Source organism: Syngnathoides biaculeatus, chromosome 18 (genome assembly GCF_019802595.1).
Source record: "Syngnathoides biaculeatus isolate LvHL_M chromosome 18, ASM1980259v1, whole genome shotgun sequence".
Lineage (NCBI taxonomy): Eukaryota > Metazoa > Chordata > Actinopteri > Syngnathiformes > Syngnathidae > Syngnathoides > Syngnathoides biaculeatus.
The window spans coordinates 17924779-17947412 of NC_084657.1; the positions used below are offsets into that span (position 1 = coordinate 17924779).

Here is a 22634-nt window from a genome sequence, read left to right on the forward strand (position 1 = left end):
CCCGAACCATTCCCTTGGAGGATATGTGACATCTTTAAACTTACTAGCTTTGAATTGCATATTAAAGCCACAATGCGACAAGATTTTCGACTCCATTCTGCACCAATGAGGGCGAGAGAGCTTTCATCAGTTGGGGTTGCATTGAAATTTCAGGCAAAAAGCTCAGTGGAGTTTAAGCTTTGAATGTGTATTTGTGCCTCCTTGAGTGTGTGCGTGTGTGTAGGCGTTTGTACGTGTGTATCTGTCTGTCATACTCGGTTCTTACATAACACTGGCCAAAAGGGAAGCTCTTGCTTGCTAGTCTGCAGCATGCTCTGTAGCACAGCAGCAGGCGGAATGTCCTTGAGTTACCTCACACGACACTCCTTTTCCTCTCTTTTTTTCTTCCTTCCTTTCTTTTCCTTTCCCTCAAAGTTGCCAGTGTTTCCCTTGGCCCACTTTCACTGAAACATTTACACAAGCATCTGATTTTGTAGCTCTTTTGCGACTCTCATGTTTTTTTTCTTCTTTTTAATACGCCGTGCGCTGCAACATTTCGGTTTGTCTGGCTATGTGTAACGTGTGAAAGGGAGTCACGGCTACCTGTGCCGCTCATCACTTGTGTTGAGAGTGAGGGTGGCCCAGATTAGATTTGAACATCCAATGTATCTAGGTCAGGTGTGTGTTCTGCATGCAATCACTGCTGGTTTTTGCACCGTGGAATAGCAACGAGGGTAAGGCAGCATATGGACATAGCACAGCGCGCACACACATGTATCTGTACACACATTAACGCAGCAGGAGAGGTAGGTCAGTCGTGTAATTAATATGCATCATCTGAGATGGAAGTATAATGAGCATAATACGGAAAGAAGACAGGAAAGAAATACATTAATCATTCAAAAGACAATTTTGCTTATAATTAGAATTCAATTAGAGTGAAAATGTAAACTAAGACGTTAACTTAGATCGGGCATGTTACAGGCAAGGGCTCATGTAACGAATTTTCTTTTTTCTTTAAGGGTCATAACACAGGGCATTAGTTATTCTAATAACCCTATCAATGCAGGGTGCATTCAAACACATTCTTAACCAGGATGTCAAGATCAAATCTTTTTTATCCTATAGACATTGTATTAATACTCGATCAACTGCACCACCCCCTTTACTTGTAACATTCATTTTAATTTCATATAATGCTGGATTTCCATCCTTAAACTACATTTGGCTCCAGTATATGGCAAGAACTCTGTCCAGAATTTGAGACAAAATCAGCCTTTGCTAAATGTTCAACATTCGGAATTAGCAGTAGCGCGCCAGAGATGACCATTAAAAATAAATATTAACGACCATTCAGCCAGTTCAGGGTGTACCCCACCTCTTGCCCAAAGATAGCTGGGATAGGTTCCAACTCACCTGTGATCCAAATGAAGGATAAGCGCTTCTGAAAATGGATGGATGGACATTACACATATAATAGTGTCTTAAAAATCACTTATAGTCGCTCCTCTGTCATTTTTGGCGAAGTCTGTCAGTGGCCCAACACTGCTTCCTTCTGTAATAAATGTCAGTGTGAAATATTGGTTCTGGTGAGGTTTTTTGTTTTTGTTTTCTATTTGTTTTTTTTTGTTTGTTTTTTTTGGGGGGTGTCCAGCTGGAGTGTCACTTATTTTTAAAGTTGACTTGGCAGAGTTATTTGTTTTATTTTTTTTAGCTCCTTCCTTAACATTTTGCATACAATAATTAAACCTTGCAAACCAATTAGAGGTGCTCTGCTATTGTATTTTTAATTTAAATTTGTGTAATTTGCCTGCCTGTGTGCATTAATAATTGAAACTATAAAAAGAAAAGCTGTGTTAGACATGTAGGGAAACACAATACCTCCTGGTAGTCCCGGTTTTAATGTCATCCTCTCTTCTTATTTATGGCCAAGCAGCGCAAAACTAGGCACCCGGTTCTCTCGGATTAAAGATGAAAGTGATTGAAACATGAATTGAATGCGAGCTACACTCATGCTCACATGCATTTGGCTATTGATTAAGATTTCCAAAGCATTACGTTTTATGTCCTTCACTGATGTGTGCGCTTAGAACATTCACTTCCTTCAGATAGCGACTTCTAAAAACGAATGTGGGCTTTCTCTTGTCAAACATAAGTCATCTGAATGTCATCTGAATGGCCACACACCCCCCCCCCAAAAAAATACATAGAGCAAAATTACGTATTACTCGCTTAGGCACACAACATTGTTTTTCAAACGACTGTCTCCCATTTTTTTTACACAATATATCAAACTGATCACCTCTGTTAAGCTTAATTTGCATTTTGTGGTCAGATGTTTTCAACGCAGATGCATAAAGCCTCGTTAACGTGGGCAAATGCAGAGGAGAAAACATGATTGAAATCATGTGATGTGACGAGAGAGAGCATGGGCCAACTAAATCAAGCCTAAGGCAACTTCCAACAACAACTGTAGGAAACGTGATCTTATTTACTGTATCGCTGTGCTGATAAAGATTTGATTGACGCAAAATGTTTCATTCCAAAAAAAAAAAACTTCATTATGTTCAGATTTGCATCATAGTACTGTAACCAGGGGAAAAAAAAAAAAAAATCAATTCAATACGTGTAGATATGATCATGTCAGGTGATATCATTTGGTTGATTGAAGAAACAGAGATATTGGATATGAGTCACATGAAAGTGGATTTCAATAGAAAAAAAATAAATTCGCACTTGTGTACAGCACTCAAGCATGATTGCACGCACATACATGCAATGTAGTTGTATCTAATAAACAATTCCACTGTTTCAACCACCACTAATGCCCATCGCCCAATTTTATGGTGGAAATCAGGAGGGAGGCGAAACTCTGCCAAATTACCGTATAATAAAAATGACAAAGTGTGTTTGTACCGTGAGCTACAATAGACTATTATAGATCTGCAGTCTGAATCCATTCGAAGCTCACAGTCACCTATAGAGTTAGCGCTTTGTGGGTTCTACACTGTTGGAAGTGATGCACTTGGGCACAGTATGATCTATGGAGCAGTATGTTCAACCTGTCCATCCTGGACATGTTGTAAAGTATTATCAAAGTTGATATTGTCAGTTATTGATCAGAAACACCACCTTCCATGGCAGCGATAAACAATGATGAGAAACTGCATGAGCAAGAAAACACCAAAAATCTCCCGCTTGGATCAATGCGTTTTTGTTGGTTTATTAGAACGATTGCTAAAAAAATAACTACCACATTTAAAGGGTTGGTCTGAAAAGTAATCTATTAAACAATTAGAAGTGTTTGCTTATGGTACCCCAATTTTTATTATCAAAGATGATGTTGTCCTGTTTGTCCATTGATAAAACATTTCTGTCACATTATGTGATAGATAAGCAATTAAACACCAATTACAGTGATTTTTAAAATAACCATTTTTGTTAGCAACATTTTTGTTTGACTCTCACTAGAACTGTAAATATACTCATCCCTTGGAGACCTTTAGTTTAGTAACAAAAAAAAAAAAAAGGACTCCTCCGCAAGCGAGTGGTGAAGTGTCCTACTTCTCACTGTTCTTTTGACCTCATCCCACATTTTGGTTGTCATGTTTAATTGGTGACACACTCAGTCAAATCACTGTCAGTGGCAAATGTTTGCCCACAACCAGCCAGGCAGAGAGCAGCAGTGAGCGCAGCCATTTTTCTCTGAAGGTCCACTCTCCTCCACAGAGATTTGTTCTGTATGGCTGCAATCCAGTGGATGGGGATTAACTGCACGCAGTCATTTCAAGGGTACACAATCAAGTGCAAACTAAACCGGGGGAGGGGTATCAGTTAGATCAGTAATTATCATGCAGTGTTCAAGAACTACATCAGAGTTTGTGTACAGAATACAGGACACAGTTTTTACATACATAATCCAGAAGTTTGTGGATATTGCATATGTGGTGGTCATCAATGGCAAAGGACAATGAAAGCAATGTTTTTTTTTGTACATACCCTTTTATTTATCATGATTATTATTATAAATTTACAGCTTCTTCACTTGGTGTCTGTAAATCTTATAGAAAGCAGTCTCCTAGATAAGAAATTCAACTTTCCCAAGATGAGCAAGGTTGTATCAGAAACCGTTTAAAAGCCTGAACGTTATCTGTGCCTACATTTGATTCTTTTCCTTCACATTATCAAAGCTGTCCTTGCCTGTAGCAGCGGTAAAAAAAAAAAAAAAAGAAAAAAAAAGTAAAAGGTTGTTTTCACAGTGTCATTTATCACCTTAAACCCTGAATTCACCATCTTGCCCAGTCTCAGTGATGCGCTTTGACATCTGTAGGACATCAAGAACTCACTGTCCATGAACTAATCAAAGAAATAATTCAACAATTTGCTTTAATAAAGATCAAGTTGGATAATATGACCACACTTGTCTGGATAGTGCCAACAGTTTGGAGTTGTGTTAGGAAAAACCTTTATGGAGATGAGTGTCATGTCTTCAGTATTTATAGAAACCCGTCCCTCCTTGGAGAAAAACACATACCAACAAACTTTGTAAAAGATATACAGCGTATAAATCAAGGTTTAGTGTGAAGATCAAAGGAAAAAGATGAGAATAGAGTGAAAATTCTATAAGTCCTCCTACATATATTAGTTTGGAATTCTGCTCTTTACAGCACATTCTTAAATGTATTGGAACAAACCTTCGTTATGAGTAAAAGAAGTGAAGTCTCGGGCTCGACTGTTATAAACATAGCCACAATGCATATACAAGCACTGCTTACCCATAAATGATAGCCACTGTTTTAATTGCATCTTAATTAATCACCAGGTACACTGTGAAAAGGAAATTAAATTTGTGTAATTCAATATATTACATGGATTTTTTTTCTGCTTATTGTATGTGCAGGACAAAGATAGCTAAAGGTGCTAATAAATAGCATGACATCATAGCATTGTAATTAAACTAAGAAGAACAATGACAATCGGGAAGTCTGGGATGTCTTTGACTTTTCACACCACTACATCATTGATATAACCAACACAAATGTAAACTGGACACACACATGTAAACTGCTCAAAATATAAAAGACAAAAGTGACACTTGCTTACCGGAGAGAATGAGGACTACTTGTTTCCATGACAACATAACTAGTGAAACAGTCAGATATATACGATTGCCTTTTTTATGAAGACTTGTGTAATACCCAGGGGTTCTGCCTGCATCCTCCCCCACAATATGAAATGATTTACTGTGCAATTGACAACATTTTGTGGACACCGACTGATGCATTCACCTGCCTCCGATTCGCCTCCACACACTTCCTAATATACATGCACAGCAGGCCCTCATCCACCTGCATTCATCTCCAAGTCCACTCATGTCCAACTTTAAACACATTATCCATCCATCTATTTAATGTGTGCGGAAACAATGGCTGAGAGGTGGCGCTGTGTTGTACCTGGCAAGGCCATTAACACACATGATTGCTGGCACAGGAGCTTAGCACTGGATGCGCGCCAGCGGAAAATGCTTTGGCCCTCTCTCTTCATGAGCTCTGGCACCACAGTGAGTCTTAAGAAATACGTAGTGACAAAACAAGCTGGTGCTTTCACTCACATTGCACCTGTAGTCCAAGTACAATATGTGTTTGTACTTTGTTTTTTAGCAGTCGTGAAATATTACCGAGAGGCTAGCCCAAGGGTTCATTCTATAGAACTTGATCACGTTTTCATGTTCAAAATAAAGAATTCAATTCAAATGCAGGGAAGCTGGAGAAGCGAGGGAAAGGAGCAGCTGTAATATGGGGGAAAAAAAAAACAGATCTACTCATATGGAATATCCAAAGTTATTAACAAGTCACCCCCAAAACCTAAATTCAATCGAACAAAACAAGGTGAAAAGTAAACGCTCACCTCTATGGGAAATGTGACGTGGATAAAACTACGTGAAGAGTAGCCAGGCTTATATGGAGCCTTATTTTCTGCTTTATCTTCATGTTGGAAACGGTTTAGAAATAAGCACTACATCTGAATACAGAGTGAACACCTCAGTCTGAAAGAACAGGTTAAATCGTTCATTTTTATTCAGATAGAGATGGAGATCTTGTTCTTAAGTACTTGTCACTTGTTTTTAACGAATCTGTTGCTTTATTAAGTGTAAAAACAACCCCAACTACTGCACTGAATAGACGGCTGACCTCCAGCTTGATAAATCTGTGATGAAACAATTGTGCTGTACTGTAACGGTACGTGAAAAAGCCAGATCAGAATAGATCACGTCACATGTAAAGAGTTGAGCTGAGATATTCAAAATAAAGTTTTACAATCAGAATGAAAAAATAATGTCTGCATGCTTTATGATGGCAACTGCAACAATGAATTGACACTGGTTGAAAGAAACCAGGGAACTAAACTAAGACAACCACGCACACCTAGACAAGACGCGAGTGGCGGGAGGGAGCTGATTGGTTTTCTGCCTTATGTTACTCAAACGAGCAGACAAGACATACACGCGTGACATTGGAAAACAAGACAAAAAATGAAACCAAACAAAATCTAATCAAAAGCAGTGCAAAAGTTCACACAAACATTAATCATGACATATTCAGAGAGACACTCTCCCATCCCTTTCAATATCTATGTTTGTAGCATTATTTTCAAATGTATTCATTTCCCCCAAGAGCAATCCAGAAAATATAGTCAAATGTCCCTTGCTAATATGGAGCCTTTCAAGTTGTGGATGCAACAGCTAAATATATTAAGGGATCTCGAATGGATTAAGGGATTTAACCTACTCATAAATACAAACATAATTCCAATGAGGTTGAGACATTGTGTTAAAAAAAATAAAAACACAATACAATGATTTGCAAATCATGTTCAACCTATATTTAATACACAACAAAGAGAAGACGTCATTTTCAAACTGATAAACTGTATTGTTTAAAGAATAATTAACGTTGAGGTTGTCAAACATCCAAACAAATAATGGGATGTTTCCCTTGTTCGGCAATGGCCTTTGTTAGACTACAACAACCCTAATGATAATTAGAATGGAAAACTGGGAAATAATTGTTCAGTCCCACATGACTGAAGGCCCTGAGGATGCAGAGCAAAAGCAGCAGAGTGCTGAGTCGGGAATTTTCATCTCATAAGTTTTTATTTGACTTGGACTGACTTGGACGACCCACTTTTAAATTATATAGCCATTCATTTTCTTGACCGCTTATCCTCACAGGGGTCGCAGGAGCGCTGGAGCCTTTCCCAGCTGTCATTGGCCAGGAGACGGGGTACACCCTAAACTGGTTACCAGCCAATTGCAGGGCACACAGAAACCAACAACCATTCACACACACACACACACACACAATCACACCAAAGCGCAATTTATGCCTGAGAAATGACTGTCTTTGAAGTAAAAGATGACCAAGTGTGCAATAAAGATCACAGAAACTTCAATCAATAAATACATAACCTACTTATTCTCTTTTGATTCATAATGAATGTGAGAAATGCATGACCACGCACCCACGGACCAGCTATGCAAATGCCGTAAATCCATCAGAAGGGTCCTGTTTGGTTCTGGTCAAGAGACGAATTATTTATTTCACTCAGATTGAGAGAATGAGAATATCATGACCATACTTTATACTTTATGTCACAAGCAAAGCCAAAAGCATATGAAAACGAGGACAGGAGGCAGTGGAGAGCGTGATTCATCCGCTTCCCGTTTGTGTCGTCAGAAGTGAGGGAGACGAAACCTCCCGGAATGCTTTCAAAAAAATATACTGCACATCAAACTGATCATTGTGTCTACACAAACGTTTGGGTCCTGGTGTTTTGTTGCAATGAAGCCACTGTAGCCTGATACTAATGAACAGGTTATTTAAATTGTAAATGTGCATTTTATATGCCTCTTCAGGTGATTTAAATGGCAATTAAGGTAAGGTAAGGTATGAGCAAGTTCCAGTTCTAGTTCCAACTAAAACCAAAAGCAATTAATGCAAACGCCACTACATTAGTATATGGAGGCAGGTATCGGCTAATGTTAGCCTGCCATACGCCTGAAAATTAAGCAAAATGTGGACATATTTTTGTCTTGTCTGTAAATAAATCTGTATCGTATCGTAAATCGTGAATCTTATACAAAATATGTATATATATATATATATATATATATATATATATATTATATATATATATATCTCCATCAATCCATTTTCTTTGCCGCTTATCCTCACGAGGGTCGCGGAGAGTGCCAGAGCCTATCCCAGTTGTCAAGAGGCAGGGTACCCTGAATTGATTGCCAGCCAATCGCAGGGCACATGAAGACAAACAGCCACACTCACAATCACACCTAGGGGACATTTAGAGTGTCCAATTAATGTTGCATGTTTTTGGGATGTGGGAGGAAACAGGAGGAGCCGGAGAAAACCCACGCACGCACGGGGAGAACATGCAAACTCCACACAGGCGGGTCCGGGATTGAACCCAGGACCTCAGAACTGTGAGATAGTCCACCATACCGGCGCATACATACATACATACATATATATATATATATATATACATATATATATATATTATATATATATATATATATATAATATATATATATATATATATACACAATATACAACATAATCTGTCCCAACATTTATACTTTAAATCATCTGAAAAAATTATAGCATTTTTATTTGTTAGTTTGTTTGCATGTGCAGTAGTTGTATTTTACACACTTTTGGAGGCGCGCTATCTGTGTATATCAATAATGAACATCATCATCATAATCATAATAGTGAAAGGAATCTTAAAAGCTGTAATACAATTTCAAAAGATTGCATTTTTCGGACATCTTTTTTTTTTAATTCTTTACCTGAGCAAGGAGGGACACTAGTGAAAAGACGGGCTTTTCTGTTAAAAAAAAAAATCTTAATAGAGCTTTATTAAAAGATCCTCAAAATACGTATTACGTGTTGAGCACCAGAATAAATGGGTTAACTCTTTTTGGTGCGACTGAGGAACGTACGCCAGTGTCTTTGTGTGCGTCCCATGTACAGTAGCTAGTGTGTGCACACACAACGTGCATGGTTGTATGTCATGTTTCATATTTCCCCCTGCCCAAGCCATCCATTTGCTAGATGGTGTTCAGTTGAGGCTCACGTTATTTGATGTGTAAACATCTGCAGTTCTGTATGGAAGCTTGACTAACTGCTGGGACCTTGTTACTTTGATTCTCTGTAGTCAGTTACTGATAGGGCAGCGTTGGAAACACGCAGCAGCCATTATATTTCACAGCTTTTGCATTCTGTCTTATATTTCTCCTGGTGTGTTTTGCATTGGTATGCAGGATGTCCTTCCGCCAGCTTATTTTGCTTGCATGCTATTTATCAGCCGCAGCATGCGCGAGGACAACCGCATGGTGTGGCTGCATCTGGGGAGAGGGCTACCTTTGCAAGTCTATTAAAAGAGCAAGATACACAACTGCAGTGCTGCTCTGATAGATTAATACACATGTACAGCAAACCCGCTTGAAATAGTACTCTAGTAGAAAAAAAAAATTGCATGCGTTAACCAGAACTTTCAAACGCGTATTTTGATCTTGTTCACTCAAATTGCTTCCTTTTGTTCAACACAACCGTGACACTTTGACATTACAAGTAGCACGAATAGCAAAAATATGTCACCCGTGTGGCACAAAAATGGCATGCGCAGTCATCACCATGCCTCCTTATTTTCATTCGATTGTTCTATATCTATATATAATATCAAGAAATGCTTTTCTTCCGACGGGCAATACTTTGGCATAGTGCAATGAAGCGACTTGAAATCTGAAGTTTTTTATAACTTTACAAACATACATTTTATTCCTAATTTGTGTGTCAAAATAGAGCAGGGCTTTTGCCTTTCAACACAGTGCGTGATGGGAATGATAACTTTTAGATTTCGTGTGACTTTTGAGACAGAATTTTCCACAAAAAGATGGTTACAAATTCAGGGTCTTTGGACTTTCAAGACATGGGGCTTTATTTTCTTAGATAGCTGCTAGCTACTGGCGCAATGAGAACTTTGACACGCACCTGGTCTTTTTACGAGTAACGTGAAACAAGGTTGTTTGCTAAGGAAAGGGACATCAATTCAACCTTGAAACCATTTTTCGCACAGGTTATTTCTGACTAACGGAGCTGTCTGTTCTGTCGAACAATTGTGATGTTTCTCGCCTTATGATGACGTATATTTCAAAGGAGCACCATCCGAGCTTCCAGATGGACTACATATGTGAGGTATATCCAGAGATGAGAGAGGCCTGGGTTGGATTTGATAAAAAAAAAAGAGAAAAAAAAGAATTTACTTTACACCTTTTTCCAAACTTTCCACATTTTGTCCAATAATATGACTTTCAGTATATTGCATAGACCAGATATTGCATTCATTATTGTTTGTGTTATGGTCCTGCAGGAGTGACCACTGTCCTGACCATGACCACCCTCAGTATCAGTGCCAGGAACTCCCTCCCCAAAGTGGCCTACGCCACCGCTATGGATTGGTTCATCGCCGTGTGCTACGCTTTTGTCTTCTCGGCTCTCATTGAGTTCGCTACGGTCAACTACTTCACCAAGAGGGGTTACGCCTGGGACGGAAAAAGCGTGGTGCCCGAGAAGGTATTTGAGATGTTACTTTCATTCCAAGCAGAACCTCAGCTGATTGAATCACAGTGATAGTCTGAAAGGTAATGATATGGCGTCTGGCATCACAAGTTATCCTCATTTCTATAGTAATATTTGTCACCTGGACTTAGATTGGTTTTCAGAATGGTGTTATATGTATGAGTCCAGCAGAGAAAGGACCCATCAGACTTCTTCATTTGTTGCACATGGGGGCAGTCATCACTTAACTGCTGTGGGGGCAGCAGCAGGCAGCGAAGCTTTTAGTTGTCATCTTATAGAAAATTCAATTTGTGTAACATGACATAAACATTAATAGTTTAGTGTTCATCTCGTGCTTTGTGCTCCACTTGTCTGTGTGTGGTGTTTAGCGCCGCAACACTGCTTTTGAGAACATTTTTTTTTCTTTTTAGCCTTATTGATTTGTATGAATCATTAGGTGGCTGATGACATAATTATTATTCATCTTCATGTTAGAGTAATTTACACACAGCTTTTTCTCATGTTTTGTTATTTACTCAAATGGACTTTGCAACAATGACAAATTACTAAGGAAATGTGTGATATCCACAAATGTTTGAATGTAAAACCGAATATAGTGCTTTGAGGCAAAATACAACAATACAAAATATTCCATCATGCTGCACACTGATCCTCTCTTTGTTCTTCTTTGCTCGTCAAACCAAATCAGCAAAAGAAGAAGAAGGAGTCCATGCTCAAAAAGAACAACACAACAGCATATCCGGCCGCCACTGCTACAGCCTTCGCTCCCAACATTGCCAGGGACCCTGGATTGGCCACCATTGCCAAAAGCGCTCCTCCACCACCAACTGAGCCCAAAGAGGAGCCAAAGCCCAAACCCCCAGAGGCCAAGAAGACCTTTAACAGCGTGAGCAAGATCGACAGGATTGCCAGAATAGCCTTCCCTCTGCTCTTTGGAACCTTTAACCTGGTCTACTGGGCCACCTACTTGAATAAGAAGCCCAAACTGCAGGGGATGAATCCACACTAATCCATTATTCACTCCTTTTCAATTTGACCTATATAACTTTCATTTTCTTTGGTATTCCTCAAAGATAAAGAAAAGAAAATGTGTTTATTTTCAGACAAACATGATGTCCATACTGGTTTGAATTCCCAGTCGTTGCATTGCTTCTGTTTATATACATTTTGAAGATTTGGAGAAAACAAAACAGAGAACAAAAAATATAACAAGAAAAAAAAACAAAAGAGCAAGAGATACTGAATTTTAAAGGGTTGTTGTTCAGCTGTGGGATGATCCTTTTGAGAAAATGCTACCATAAATATATAGCCAAGAGGAGAATGCTATTCTACAAGTACACATAGCCCAGTCTTGTCTTGGGCTTTTTTTTTTCTTTGTACATTGTATATTTTCCCATTTTGCAGGGTTCCAGTTATAATCTTTGCAGCGAGAGTTTCTAGAGTTATTACCATTTGAGTAGGGATAAATACATCGAACAAATGTGGTTTCGAAGAGGGAGACAGTCAAACAATTTATTGCATCTGTTGCGCAGACTGCGACCAACCTGTAACTAACTTCCCAATATATCTGCAATATTGCAGAAAATATTCATCTAAGTAACATGGGCTTTGCTAAGGACAAAATGACATACATAATGCAAATTGTGCTGTCTCACCCCTAAAGTCAAGTCTGTTTCTCATGACTTTTGTTCTATTACAGTATGATTATTGTAATATAACCGTATTTCTTCAAATAGTGTCTGAGGCTTATCCACTTAACTGCAGATGGTGTAGATGTCTGTTGATATTACAAAATGTAAGTTCATGTAAAGTCAAAGTGGAGTTAGAAATTAAATGGACTGTTATGGTGGAGAAATGCTGAGAAACTCAGGCTCCAAGACCCTGTGAAACCTTTGACACACAGACAACATTGTGGAGCGAGCACACATCAGTCTACAGGAACAATAAATGTTAAAAAAAAAAAAAAAAAAAAAAAAAATTCTCCACATAGTGTAGAATCATCTTTAATTCCACTCTAGGGACCGACAGACATCAGAATTTAATTAATCCCACAGACTGTTTATGTGAATCGGTAGGTGCTGCTGTTTTGGATAGCAACAGAGTCCAATCGAGCTCAGCAGTTAACTTTTTAAAGTGTCCATTTTTTTTTTTACTTACTGCGGCGCCTGTCTATGGAAAAGACATCCACTATTTGAGAAAAATAGGTTATTTACATCGATGCTGTCCAGTGAAAAGCATGTATCCCGCCCAACTTGTACTCTTTTTACTTGAATGACAATGTGAACATTTGGAGATACATGCTTTTAATTGGTTTGAATCATGTTAAAGAATATTGCCAAAATATTATATTTCTGTGGTTTGTGCCAAAATCCCCAACAGTGTCAAAAAATGGTTTTACTTTACATACACAAACTATCGGTGAGAATATCTTGAAGAGCAGACTATCATTGAGACCAAAATGATCAAGATTCAGCTAAAATGTTGAAGCAATCTGAATCATTTAGTGAATCCAACACGAGCAAGAACAAAATTATGACGTCATTTTGTTGATGGATGCGTAAAGTAGGTTCAACATTTTTTTTTTAAACTTTTCTCTTATCCCGAATTTGATCAGTCAGTTTTTAAGAAACACAGTCTTTGGCACCATTTTGAAGGATTCTGGTAGTACATTTATAATACTATATCTAGAGGCTGTGAATCATTTTGGGACATGAAACCTTTTGTCCAAAATACAAAGAATGACATATCATCTTGCTTGCGTCATTTCTATTTAACATTGCATATGAAGTCAAAATTTGGCCAGGGCATGGAGCATTTTGGATTTGGCTGGAATTGTTTGGCAATTATTTTGTTGCTTCTGCTGTGTCACGTGGCTACACGGACATTGGTTAGAAGAGCTTAAAAGCCTTTCACCACTGTTCAGTCAGGTCAGCCAATTGCATCCATTGTACTATTAAAGAATGCATTATCTTATTTGAGTACTGATGGTAATAACGGCTATTCGTATTGGCACAAAAATGTAAGATTTTTATTACTTTAAAAGCTCGAGCCCCTTAGCTTCCATTGGTTTGAACACAAATCCAACCCTGCTTGTATCTTATTTTTCTTTTTTTTTTTTTAAACACAGACATGATAAATAGCATGCATGCATATGCATGGGCAGGGAATCCTTCAAAGAATATACAACAACAATCACCATTAATGAAAGGCTTTCATTTCTCTACCCAAAAGACTTCCATTCGCTGTTCTTCAAAAAAGGCTGGGGTTTTTGCAAAAGCAATAAAACACATCTCAGTGGACACACCGTTCCTTTCGCCCCCAAAAATATGTATTAAAAAAAACTCTCCGTTTTGAAATTTATTTTCCTTTCTGTTTTTGTAAACATTCTCTAATGGTACAGATGTCAATATTATGTTGTAGTAACTAAAGGGTATGTTCAAATAATACACAGAGGAGTCATTTCACATTCATGACACATACATGATGGTGTTTCTTGTGCTATTGGGACAATTCTTTTTTTTTATTGCCATGTTTGAGTAGAAATGTCACTTTTCATTTTGATTTAGACAGATGTAAAAATGGTGTAAAAAGTGATGAGCAAGAATGTATTGAATTGTTTTGAAACCTCTTTCGTTTACATCCAATGATTATTTTCCTTCTTGGTTGTTATAAAGTGGCAGGGGAGGGGCTTGTTTATCAAAAATGCTGTTTGATGCAAAGTCAAGTTGGCATAATTTGAATGAGGGATGAGGCACATATTATGGAGGAGAAGTGCCTTTTTCATATTTCAAGAGTCGGAACTGTGATGAAGGCTTTGCTAATTGAGGGCGTGTCTTGCATTTGGTGACCCACTGTGAATCTAAAAATGTTATGCATGTTTCTTGTTAGTTGTTTGTTTGTTTTTGGGGAGTTTTTTTTCTTTTCCGTTTTTGTGTTTTGAGCTGAAAATTGTAAACACTCAGAAAGTACCAGCTACACTGCCTTCAGTATATCATGCCCTTTTAGACTTAGATTTGTTGTTGCTCTATGGGTAAGCAACAGAGAACAAGAGCACGAGAGAGACATAGTGAGAGAGGCAAAAGAAGACATTGAGATGATGTGGCGTCGGAATTTTACGTTAGCTCACGTCGGCACAGAGGAGTTGCCAAGTCATTCTATGATAGTGTTGAAATGAATATATTTTTGTAGCATGATGTCAGCCCCTCGTCTGGGAAAAAAAACCAAAATAAAATAGAAAGATGATGGAAAAGCTTTTTTTTTTTTGTTTTGCTTCTTGCTTTTTTTTTTTTTTTTGCTTGCGCTTGATTTTTGTCGTTGTTATTGTGTTTACAAATATAAAACTATTACTTGGCGGCGGCTCATCAAGGTTTCGGAACTGCCCAGTTTAAATTCTGTTAATGTAGCAATATTACTTAGCAAGGGCTTTTCTTAGGACCTGAACTTGAAACTTAGTGAAGGGATGATTGCCAGCGTAGCTTTACTTCAATTCCTGTTTTCATTTGTATGGTGCAATTTTTTTTTTTTTTTTTAAACAAAGTTGTTTTGTTTGCTTTTGGGGTGTGTCCACATTGAGATGAAAACAATTTGTCACCTCCTCTAGGCTATAAATATTTTCACCCATTTCTAATTTGATGTAATTAATATGTGATTTCCATTTTATTTTTTGAATTGTAGTTTTACTTGATTTCGTTCTGCATTTTTATTTTACAGTATTGCATTAAATTTTTGACCACACTATTTATTTATTTATTGGTTTGTTCATCAAATTAATCGTTTGTATTAATTTATTTTAAAAATGTTAATACAAATATAAATGTGAGATATATTTATGTATATGTTTTTTCCCCCTGTCAACACAAAAAGAAAGTCAAAATATTTGTTTACGTTATGATTTGCATGATCATGATCCTTTATAGGCCACTTGCAAGCAGAGACGTGATGGAAGTATAAAGTTCAGGGTGAAGAGTTGTATACAGAGGTATAAATAAATTGTATGTATGTTGATTATCATGAAGAAACTTCTTTATATATATATATATAAATATATATACATATGTAAAATACATGATGCGTACAGTATTTGATTCTATTACTGAAGCTCTTAGCGAAAAGGATGAATATTGTTTGTTTTTTCAACCTATTGTTATGCATTTTGCACATTTAGATGAACAATAATATTACATGTACGTAGTCGGCTTCGTGCTATGCAAGGACAGCTTTGAACCACCGATCATCGACCTTGTCTCCATTGTGTTTCAGATTTACAAGCTATTATAGAAGGAAAAAATTTTGAAAAAAATAAATAAGGAGCTTAGGTTTTTTATATATATATATATATATATATATATTATATATATATATAATATATATATATATATCAGCTGTGCAAACATTAACTTTTTTTTATGAAACCATGGCTATACAGGGTGACATCAAAGAAAAAGAGCAGATTACATCTTTTGATTGTGCTTTGGATTTGTCAGTGCTTGAAGCAAAAATGGCTTCCGTTGTCAATTGCACTTTTTCTCTAGGGTCATGCAATAAAAAGCCTAAGACAAGAAAAAAAAAGAAGCAAAACTGTAACAAGCTCTTACATTTAAAAAATTCGGGAGCAAAATCTTACTGACATCAAACTAAAAAAAAAAAATACAAAGACTAAGTAGAAACAAATTCTAGAGACAATTTCCACTTTAATAGGCAGGTCAGGTTATGCTACATTTGACATTTAATGCTCCACATAGAGAATGTGCAACATGAGGTAAAGTGCAATCATGAGCTTCCGACTAACCTTATCGTATTACTTCTTTGCAAAGCTTTCATGTAGATATATTTGTTACTTGTCATTGTCCTTTGGTTGGCTGGTTTGATTTTAGACCAGTGACCATTAGCACTTGCTGTTCAGCATCAGGTCTTTTTGATCTTACCAGATATCTACTGGAGGTTTTTTTTCTTTTTCTTTTCTGGTTGACTTCTGACTTTCACTGGAATACTAACAACAATGTAAACAACAAAACATGTTCTAAAGCACAAACGTTGATGTGGATATAAGGAGTGTATGGACAGCGAGAGGACACTATAGACTCCACTGGGATGTGATGTGGACAGGAAACTGGTTGGTGTAGATGAAGTGGTGAACCTCCTGTAAATTATTTATTTTGTTTCTTTTGGTTACAATATGGCCCTGTAGATTCTGATTCACTGCATTAGTCTTTCAATAAAAAGGAAACAAGTGAGCGTGGCTACTGTTGTCTTCATTGGAGACTACGGTTCTCCTCATGTTAAAGAACGTGGTCAAAGTATTTCTTTGTTCCATTATATCCATCAGCACAAACATTCGATGGATTGAAATATTATCTTCTTTGTGGAAATAAGTCTTGATTTTGGAGGTCAACAGGGTTGGTCAAGAGAGGAATGCTGATGGCCTTTATATGAAACACAACCTAACATTGATAGAAAAAGAAGGATTTGGCTAGAAATACAGAAGCTGTCCTCATATTTTATCAAACCAAGCCTCTCAAAATTGGATGCTATAGTCCACACAAGGTTACTCATGAGTGGAATTGACACAGTGATGGTAATTGGCTCCGTTATCCCTGCAATTAGTCAACTCTCACCATGACACGACACGACTGTGAAACTTCAGGTGCAGGGGAACGTGCGCCTCTTCCGAGGAGCATGTGAGCTGCCCATCTCTGAGAGCATTATGTAACAAACTGCTTCTTGCTGGCAGAAGAGCACCAGAGGAGGTTTTTCTCTCACTCTGTCATCCTGTTTCTCCTTTTTTTTCTGCTTCCACTCCATCACTTTTCCCACCACTACAAGCACAGCTTTGAACGCAGACATATCAGACGCAGGTGTTGTAATCCTATACGATCCTTTTTTTACCGGCAATTTACACTGACGATATCCATTTGAATGCCGTTATTATCCCAAATCCCTCATGCAAAACCAACAGGTAGCTCTATGACTAAAACCATAAGACAATTTTGGCCAACTGGAAATATTATCATGCAGTGAGGCTTGATTGGTCGTAAGGATTAGTTTAGTTAGTAAAAGTGCCAAAATTCTCCAAAAATATACCTGTATTGATTTGTTGCTGTTCTAAGTCAACTTCCTTGATCATAGTGGCTGCTGATTTCAGAGGTGACATAAGGACCAAGTCAATTTACCCGTTTCTATTTTGAAAAACCAAAAGGAGTCAAAAAACTAAGAATTCCATACTGTGTAGCAACATTTCTGTTCTACTTTGGAAAAAATAAGTTCTGGCATGCACACATGAGTTTTCTGCCATGAAACGGATATTTACAGGGGCCTCTGGGCATGAATATCCAAGCCTGTGTGTATAGTCATATTACTTTGTAAACATATGGAGCAAAGGAAAACTACACATGTATCAATAAATCAGCAGTGGATTGTCAACTACAAAAGAATAAATAATATATGAACAGTGCACTACCCTTCATACTACACGAGCAAATGTGAAAATAAACAAAAGTAAGAGTCAGCAGCATTGTATGTGGTTAGTATATATGGAACAGTTAAGCTATAGATACAATATACAGTAGGTAGTCAGGAATGAAACCAGCAATAGAGTCCAACGGCACATGGATAAACAATATATCCACAATTGTGTAGATGTTATTGTCAGCAGCAGGTAGGAAGGATGGTCTTGCAGTACCACAAATTTGGGATGAGGGAATGGGTCACGAAATGGGCTGCTGAGTGCTTTGATGGTGTCCTGCATTGGGTGGGAGTTATTGTCCACCATTCCCCTCTCCCATATGCCTCCTGCACTTTAGCAGGGGACATGCCAGGACAGAGTTGACCTTCCTTATCAACCTGTCCAGTTTTTTTTCCTGAAAAATGCCCCAGCAGAGCGTTCTCTGTAAATAATTGCTACTATTGAGTCATAAAAAAATCCTCAGGAGGGCCCCCTGTCTGTCAAAGAACCTCCTCAGCAATTTGAGTCTGCGGCGGCTTTTTTTTTGTTCAGGGCCTGTGAGCCTGTAGACCAGTCAAGTTTATTGTTCAGGTGAACACCCTGGTAACACTCTCGGTGCCTGTCCTTCAAGTCCAAAGTTAGTCGTCTGTACTCTACATCGTCATCCGCTCAGTCTGAGGGTGATTATCATGTAAACTAGCCAGACTGTGAAGTCACAATCTCACAATAGCTTGCTCACAAACACATTTTCATTTTCAGAAAATGCATGCTCACAAAACATTTACTTGTTTTTTTTTCCCTTCCTTCTTTTGAGTTTTTACTTATTGTGTGGGCAGGCACCCCAGATGGCCCACTGCTTGTGCACAAGGAATCAAAAAGTTTCACAAAATTTCCATTTGTTCCACCAAGTTTGCCTTGCTTGCTGCTATTTTACAACATTCCTCCTTAATAAGCAATATTCTACTGAGTTTTAATCTCAAATTTTACTATGCATACATTCAAAGAGTAACATTGCTTAAATTCATTCCAAAAATGCATTTGTACAAATAAAGGGCATGTCCTGTTAGGCTACAAATTCCCAACCTTGCCAACACCTCCTGCGATTTGTATTTCCTCTTCATTTGCTCCTGCATGTTATTTAATTTTTGTGTAATTGGGACTGAGTTGTTTACTCAGCCACGTACCTGTCAGCTTATGTGATTTGGGCTGGAATGGCAATGAACAAATAAAAGCACAGACAGTCAAGAAAAGGACAATTGTAAGCAAGAGATAACTGCTTGAAGCTGATTTTAATGAAAAGAAATGTTTCTTGTGTGGATAAGGACAAGGTTATTCTTTTTTCCCATTTTTTGGTCTTTTTTTGCAGTTTTAAAAGGTGCGAAAACTACAATTTTAAACCCTTTATTGGGTGAATAAGCTTGGGTGCTCAAAATGGCTCAACTTTTCACTCATTAAGGCAGTCGAATCCTGTCCTTTCCCCAAGGGATTAGAAACAAAATAAGAATAAATGTAATAAAACAACGTTTTCTGATATATGTACAAATAAACCAGTAAGCGCAAGAAAATAATAGCACTGATAATAATATACTACGACGATTACTACTGCTACAATACCAGTAGTCCTACAATGATCATTTTGAAGATTCCCGTGAGGATTTTTTTGTCCTTGCCTGCTTGTGTGGGTTTCTCATCTTTCCTATACCAGCACCATTGTGTCCCTACATATTGGCATCCACACCAGAACAGATTCAAATCTCCAACTCCACCAATTTGTCCTTGTAATGGTCCAAGTGTGTGTGCGCATGCACGTTGACTACACAAAAGCCAGAACAAAGAACAATCTATTATCTGGCTTGCATCTGACAAGGATACAAACTCACATGTGCACACTTCCCACATCACTTCTTTGTGGATTCTCATCCTAATATAATCACTCAGCGGGGGACCTGCACTTAATGTTTAACAGTAATTCTAAGAATGGGACTTAACAAGTGTGCCCAGAGGAACTTTTGCATAAACAGTTGTTACTTTTACGGGACAATTTTGATCATTTCCAAAAGCCCCTAAGTGATTTGTGATTTGTAACCGTACTGGAACTATAGTATTGTGCTCACAAATTGGAATTTAGAGCACTTTCTGCAATAGAATGGCTCCATATATGACCTGGTGTGCACTGTATCTTTCATGCTTGTAGATTTATGCGACTGCAAAAGTACAAATCGACACCTTACAGATTTTAGGGTAGACTAGTTTGTAACAAAGAGGGGATTTTTCTCATTAGCCTAGACATTCAGGTTAGAAGTCTATAATATGGGCAAATCAATCTGAACAGACTTTGATTGCCTCACCAATTAGTGCTGATATATGATATATAGTTGGATCCAGTACTTAAAAAATACATTACTTGCATTCATTTTAATTTATTAGGCTTGATTTTCTTTGTAAAATCATTGTTTTCAATATGTACATAAAAGAAAAGAGAATTCTATTTTTCCTCTACATATTATAAAGTTAATTTGATAGCCATGAACTTTTGGAATCATTGTAAATATTAAATGTTTACATTTGTTTCGATAAAATACTCTATGCAATTTATTGCATTTAATCATAAAAAGGTGAAACCTGTGTATTTTCTTTATATTAATACAATTAATTTAACCAAAAATACATTAAATGCATTTGTTTCATCGTGCCACATTCACCCACGTATGAATAATCTGCATAAGCTTGTTTCACAGCAGTTTTACATTTAATAGGACACACGTGTGCAGAATATAATTTATTTTACAACTATAATATTATAATAATACTGAAGTGCATCATGTTGAATTAAATGGAAATCTTAAACTGTCAATGGTAACAACTGTGCTTGCAGAAACATAAAAACTAGCAGCAACCATGAATATCCAACAAACACTTAAATAATGCATCATTAATTAAAACATTTAACGGCTCGTTATCAGACATTGAACCATTACCGAACTATAAGTGTATGACCCCGGTTTGCATAGGCATCTCTAGAAGGATGTTTGCCAATCGTGTATATAACAAACATATCTGCGGCACACAACCCAGTTTTTGTAGCAACACAACCGGGCTGATGTGGAACAAATTCCAGCTGATAGGGCTTTCCGGTTCTTTTATGGTGAACAATGGCGCTGGCGTCCGTCAGCTGCCATAAGCTACTTGGCTATACAGTCAGCAAACAGCCTAATTCTTGCAGATCTTCATGCGATCAAACGCGAACAATAGACTTACATAGTTCAATGTGGGGCTGTTTGGAAGGACCTTTTGTCTGCATATATATTTTTTAACGGGAAATCCATATGCCGAATTAATATAATGGTAAAACAGAAATGAATAACCAGTAGTCTTGGGTTGGGGCCAGTGTGAATTCACTGATGACCACAGGTTGTCCACTGACCAAAGTCGGTTCAATTCCCAGCTTCAACTCTCCTCATGTCGAAGTGTCCTTGGGCAAGACACTGAAACTTAATTTGCTCTCAGCGAGACCTGGCAGCACCTTTCATGGCAGCAGTCGGCCATTGGTGTGTGAACATGTCTGAGTGGGTGAATGTGAAACTTTGTAAAGTGCTTTGGGCGCTGTTATATGTAGATAAAAGGCGATAAAAGTGCAGCTCATTTATCCTTTAACATACCCCAGAGGAGCTAGTGTAGATGAAGTGGCTGAGGAGAAGAACGTCTGGGCCCACAATCTGACCCCAGATAAATTTAAGACAATAGTTGGATGGCTGGATGGACGGACTTTTGGACATTAAACAGAACCAGTTGTTCCTCTAATTGTGTTTGTTTTTTGTTCCGATACACGTCACAATCACGAAGCCCACGCATCCACCGTTGACTTTGTGTTGACCACACCCATAAATTTCAAAATGATTATTTTCAAATAGATATTTAATTTTCAGAATTGTCACCACTAGCTGTTTTCTGAGCAGATAGGAGAGGCAAAATTACTCTTAAAATCACTCAGGTTAATTTTTTTCTGTGAAGCAAGACTTGGACTTTTGGTGACTTTGATTTTGAGCAAGGAAAAAATCCACAAATCTGTCCCGATGGACAGTATGCATAACAGTCCACTCAAGTTTCACCTGGTCATTGGCCTTCTTCTGTCTTGTGGTCATTTTGACCACAGTTTCACCCTGAAGGGATTCAAAAAGTTGAACCTTGTGTTCATTTTCCGCTTGTAAAACTATTTTTTTTTTCTTACCGTCTTTTGCCTTTTCTCATTCCCTTTCCCCAAAGTTCTCCGAGGCCTCGCGGATGTCCTTTGTCGAAACCAATTGCTGGCATGCGTGTGATCTAACAAGCTTGGAGGTTCAAAAGGCTACCAAGCTCCTTTCTGCTCAGCCACACATTGTCATTCAATCAAATCCTGTTACCGTGATATGCCCCGTTCAAAGCTCCCATTCTGAGAGGGGGAAAAAAAGCCACTGAAAGGGCACAAATTTGTATCCAATTGAATTAAAAGAGCTTCGATTTTTTTTTTTTTTTTTTTTTTTTTTTGAATGGGGTTGGGGCTTTGCTTTCACTTT

General features: G+C 37.8%; 1 protein-coding gene across 1 annotated transcript in view; it reads left to right on the top strand.

The window, feature by feature from the left end:
• gabra1 (gamma-aminobutyric acid type A receptor subunit alpha1) overlaps positions 1 to 15395 on the top strand; it is a 31905-nt gene extending 16510 nt beyond the window's left edge. Inside the window, exons 8-9 of the mRNA XM_061804344.1 lie at positions 10432 to 10634; positions 11329 to 15395. Of these exons, the coding sequence (XP_061660328.1) occupies positions 10432 to 10634; positions 11329 to 11649 (524 nt within the window). The 3' untranslated portion in view covers positions 11650 to 15395. The remainder of the gene's footprint in view (positions 1 to 10431; positions 10635 to 11328) is intronic.
• Positions 15396 to 22634: the final 7239 nt, after the last annotated feature.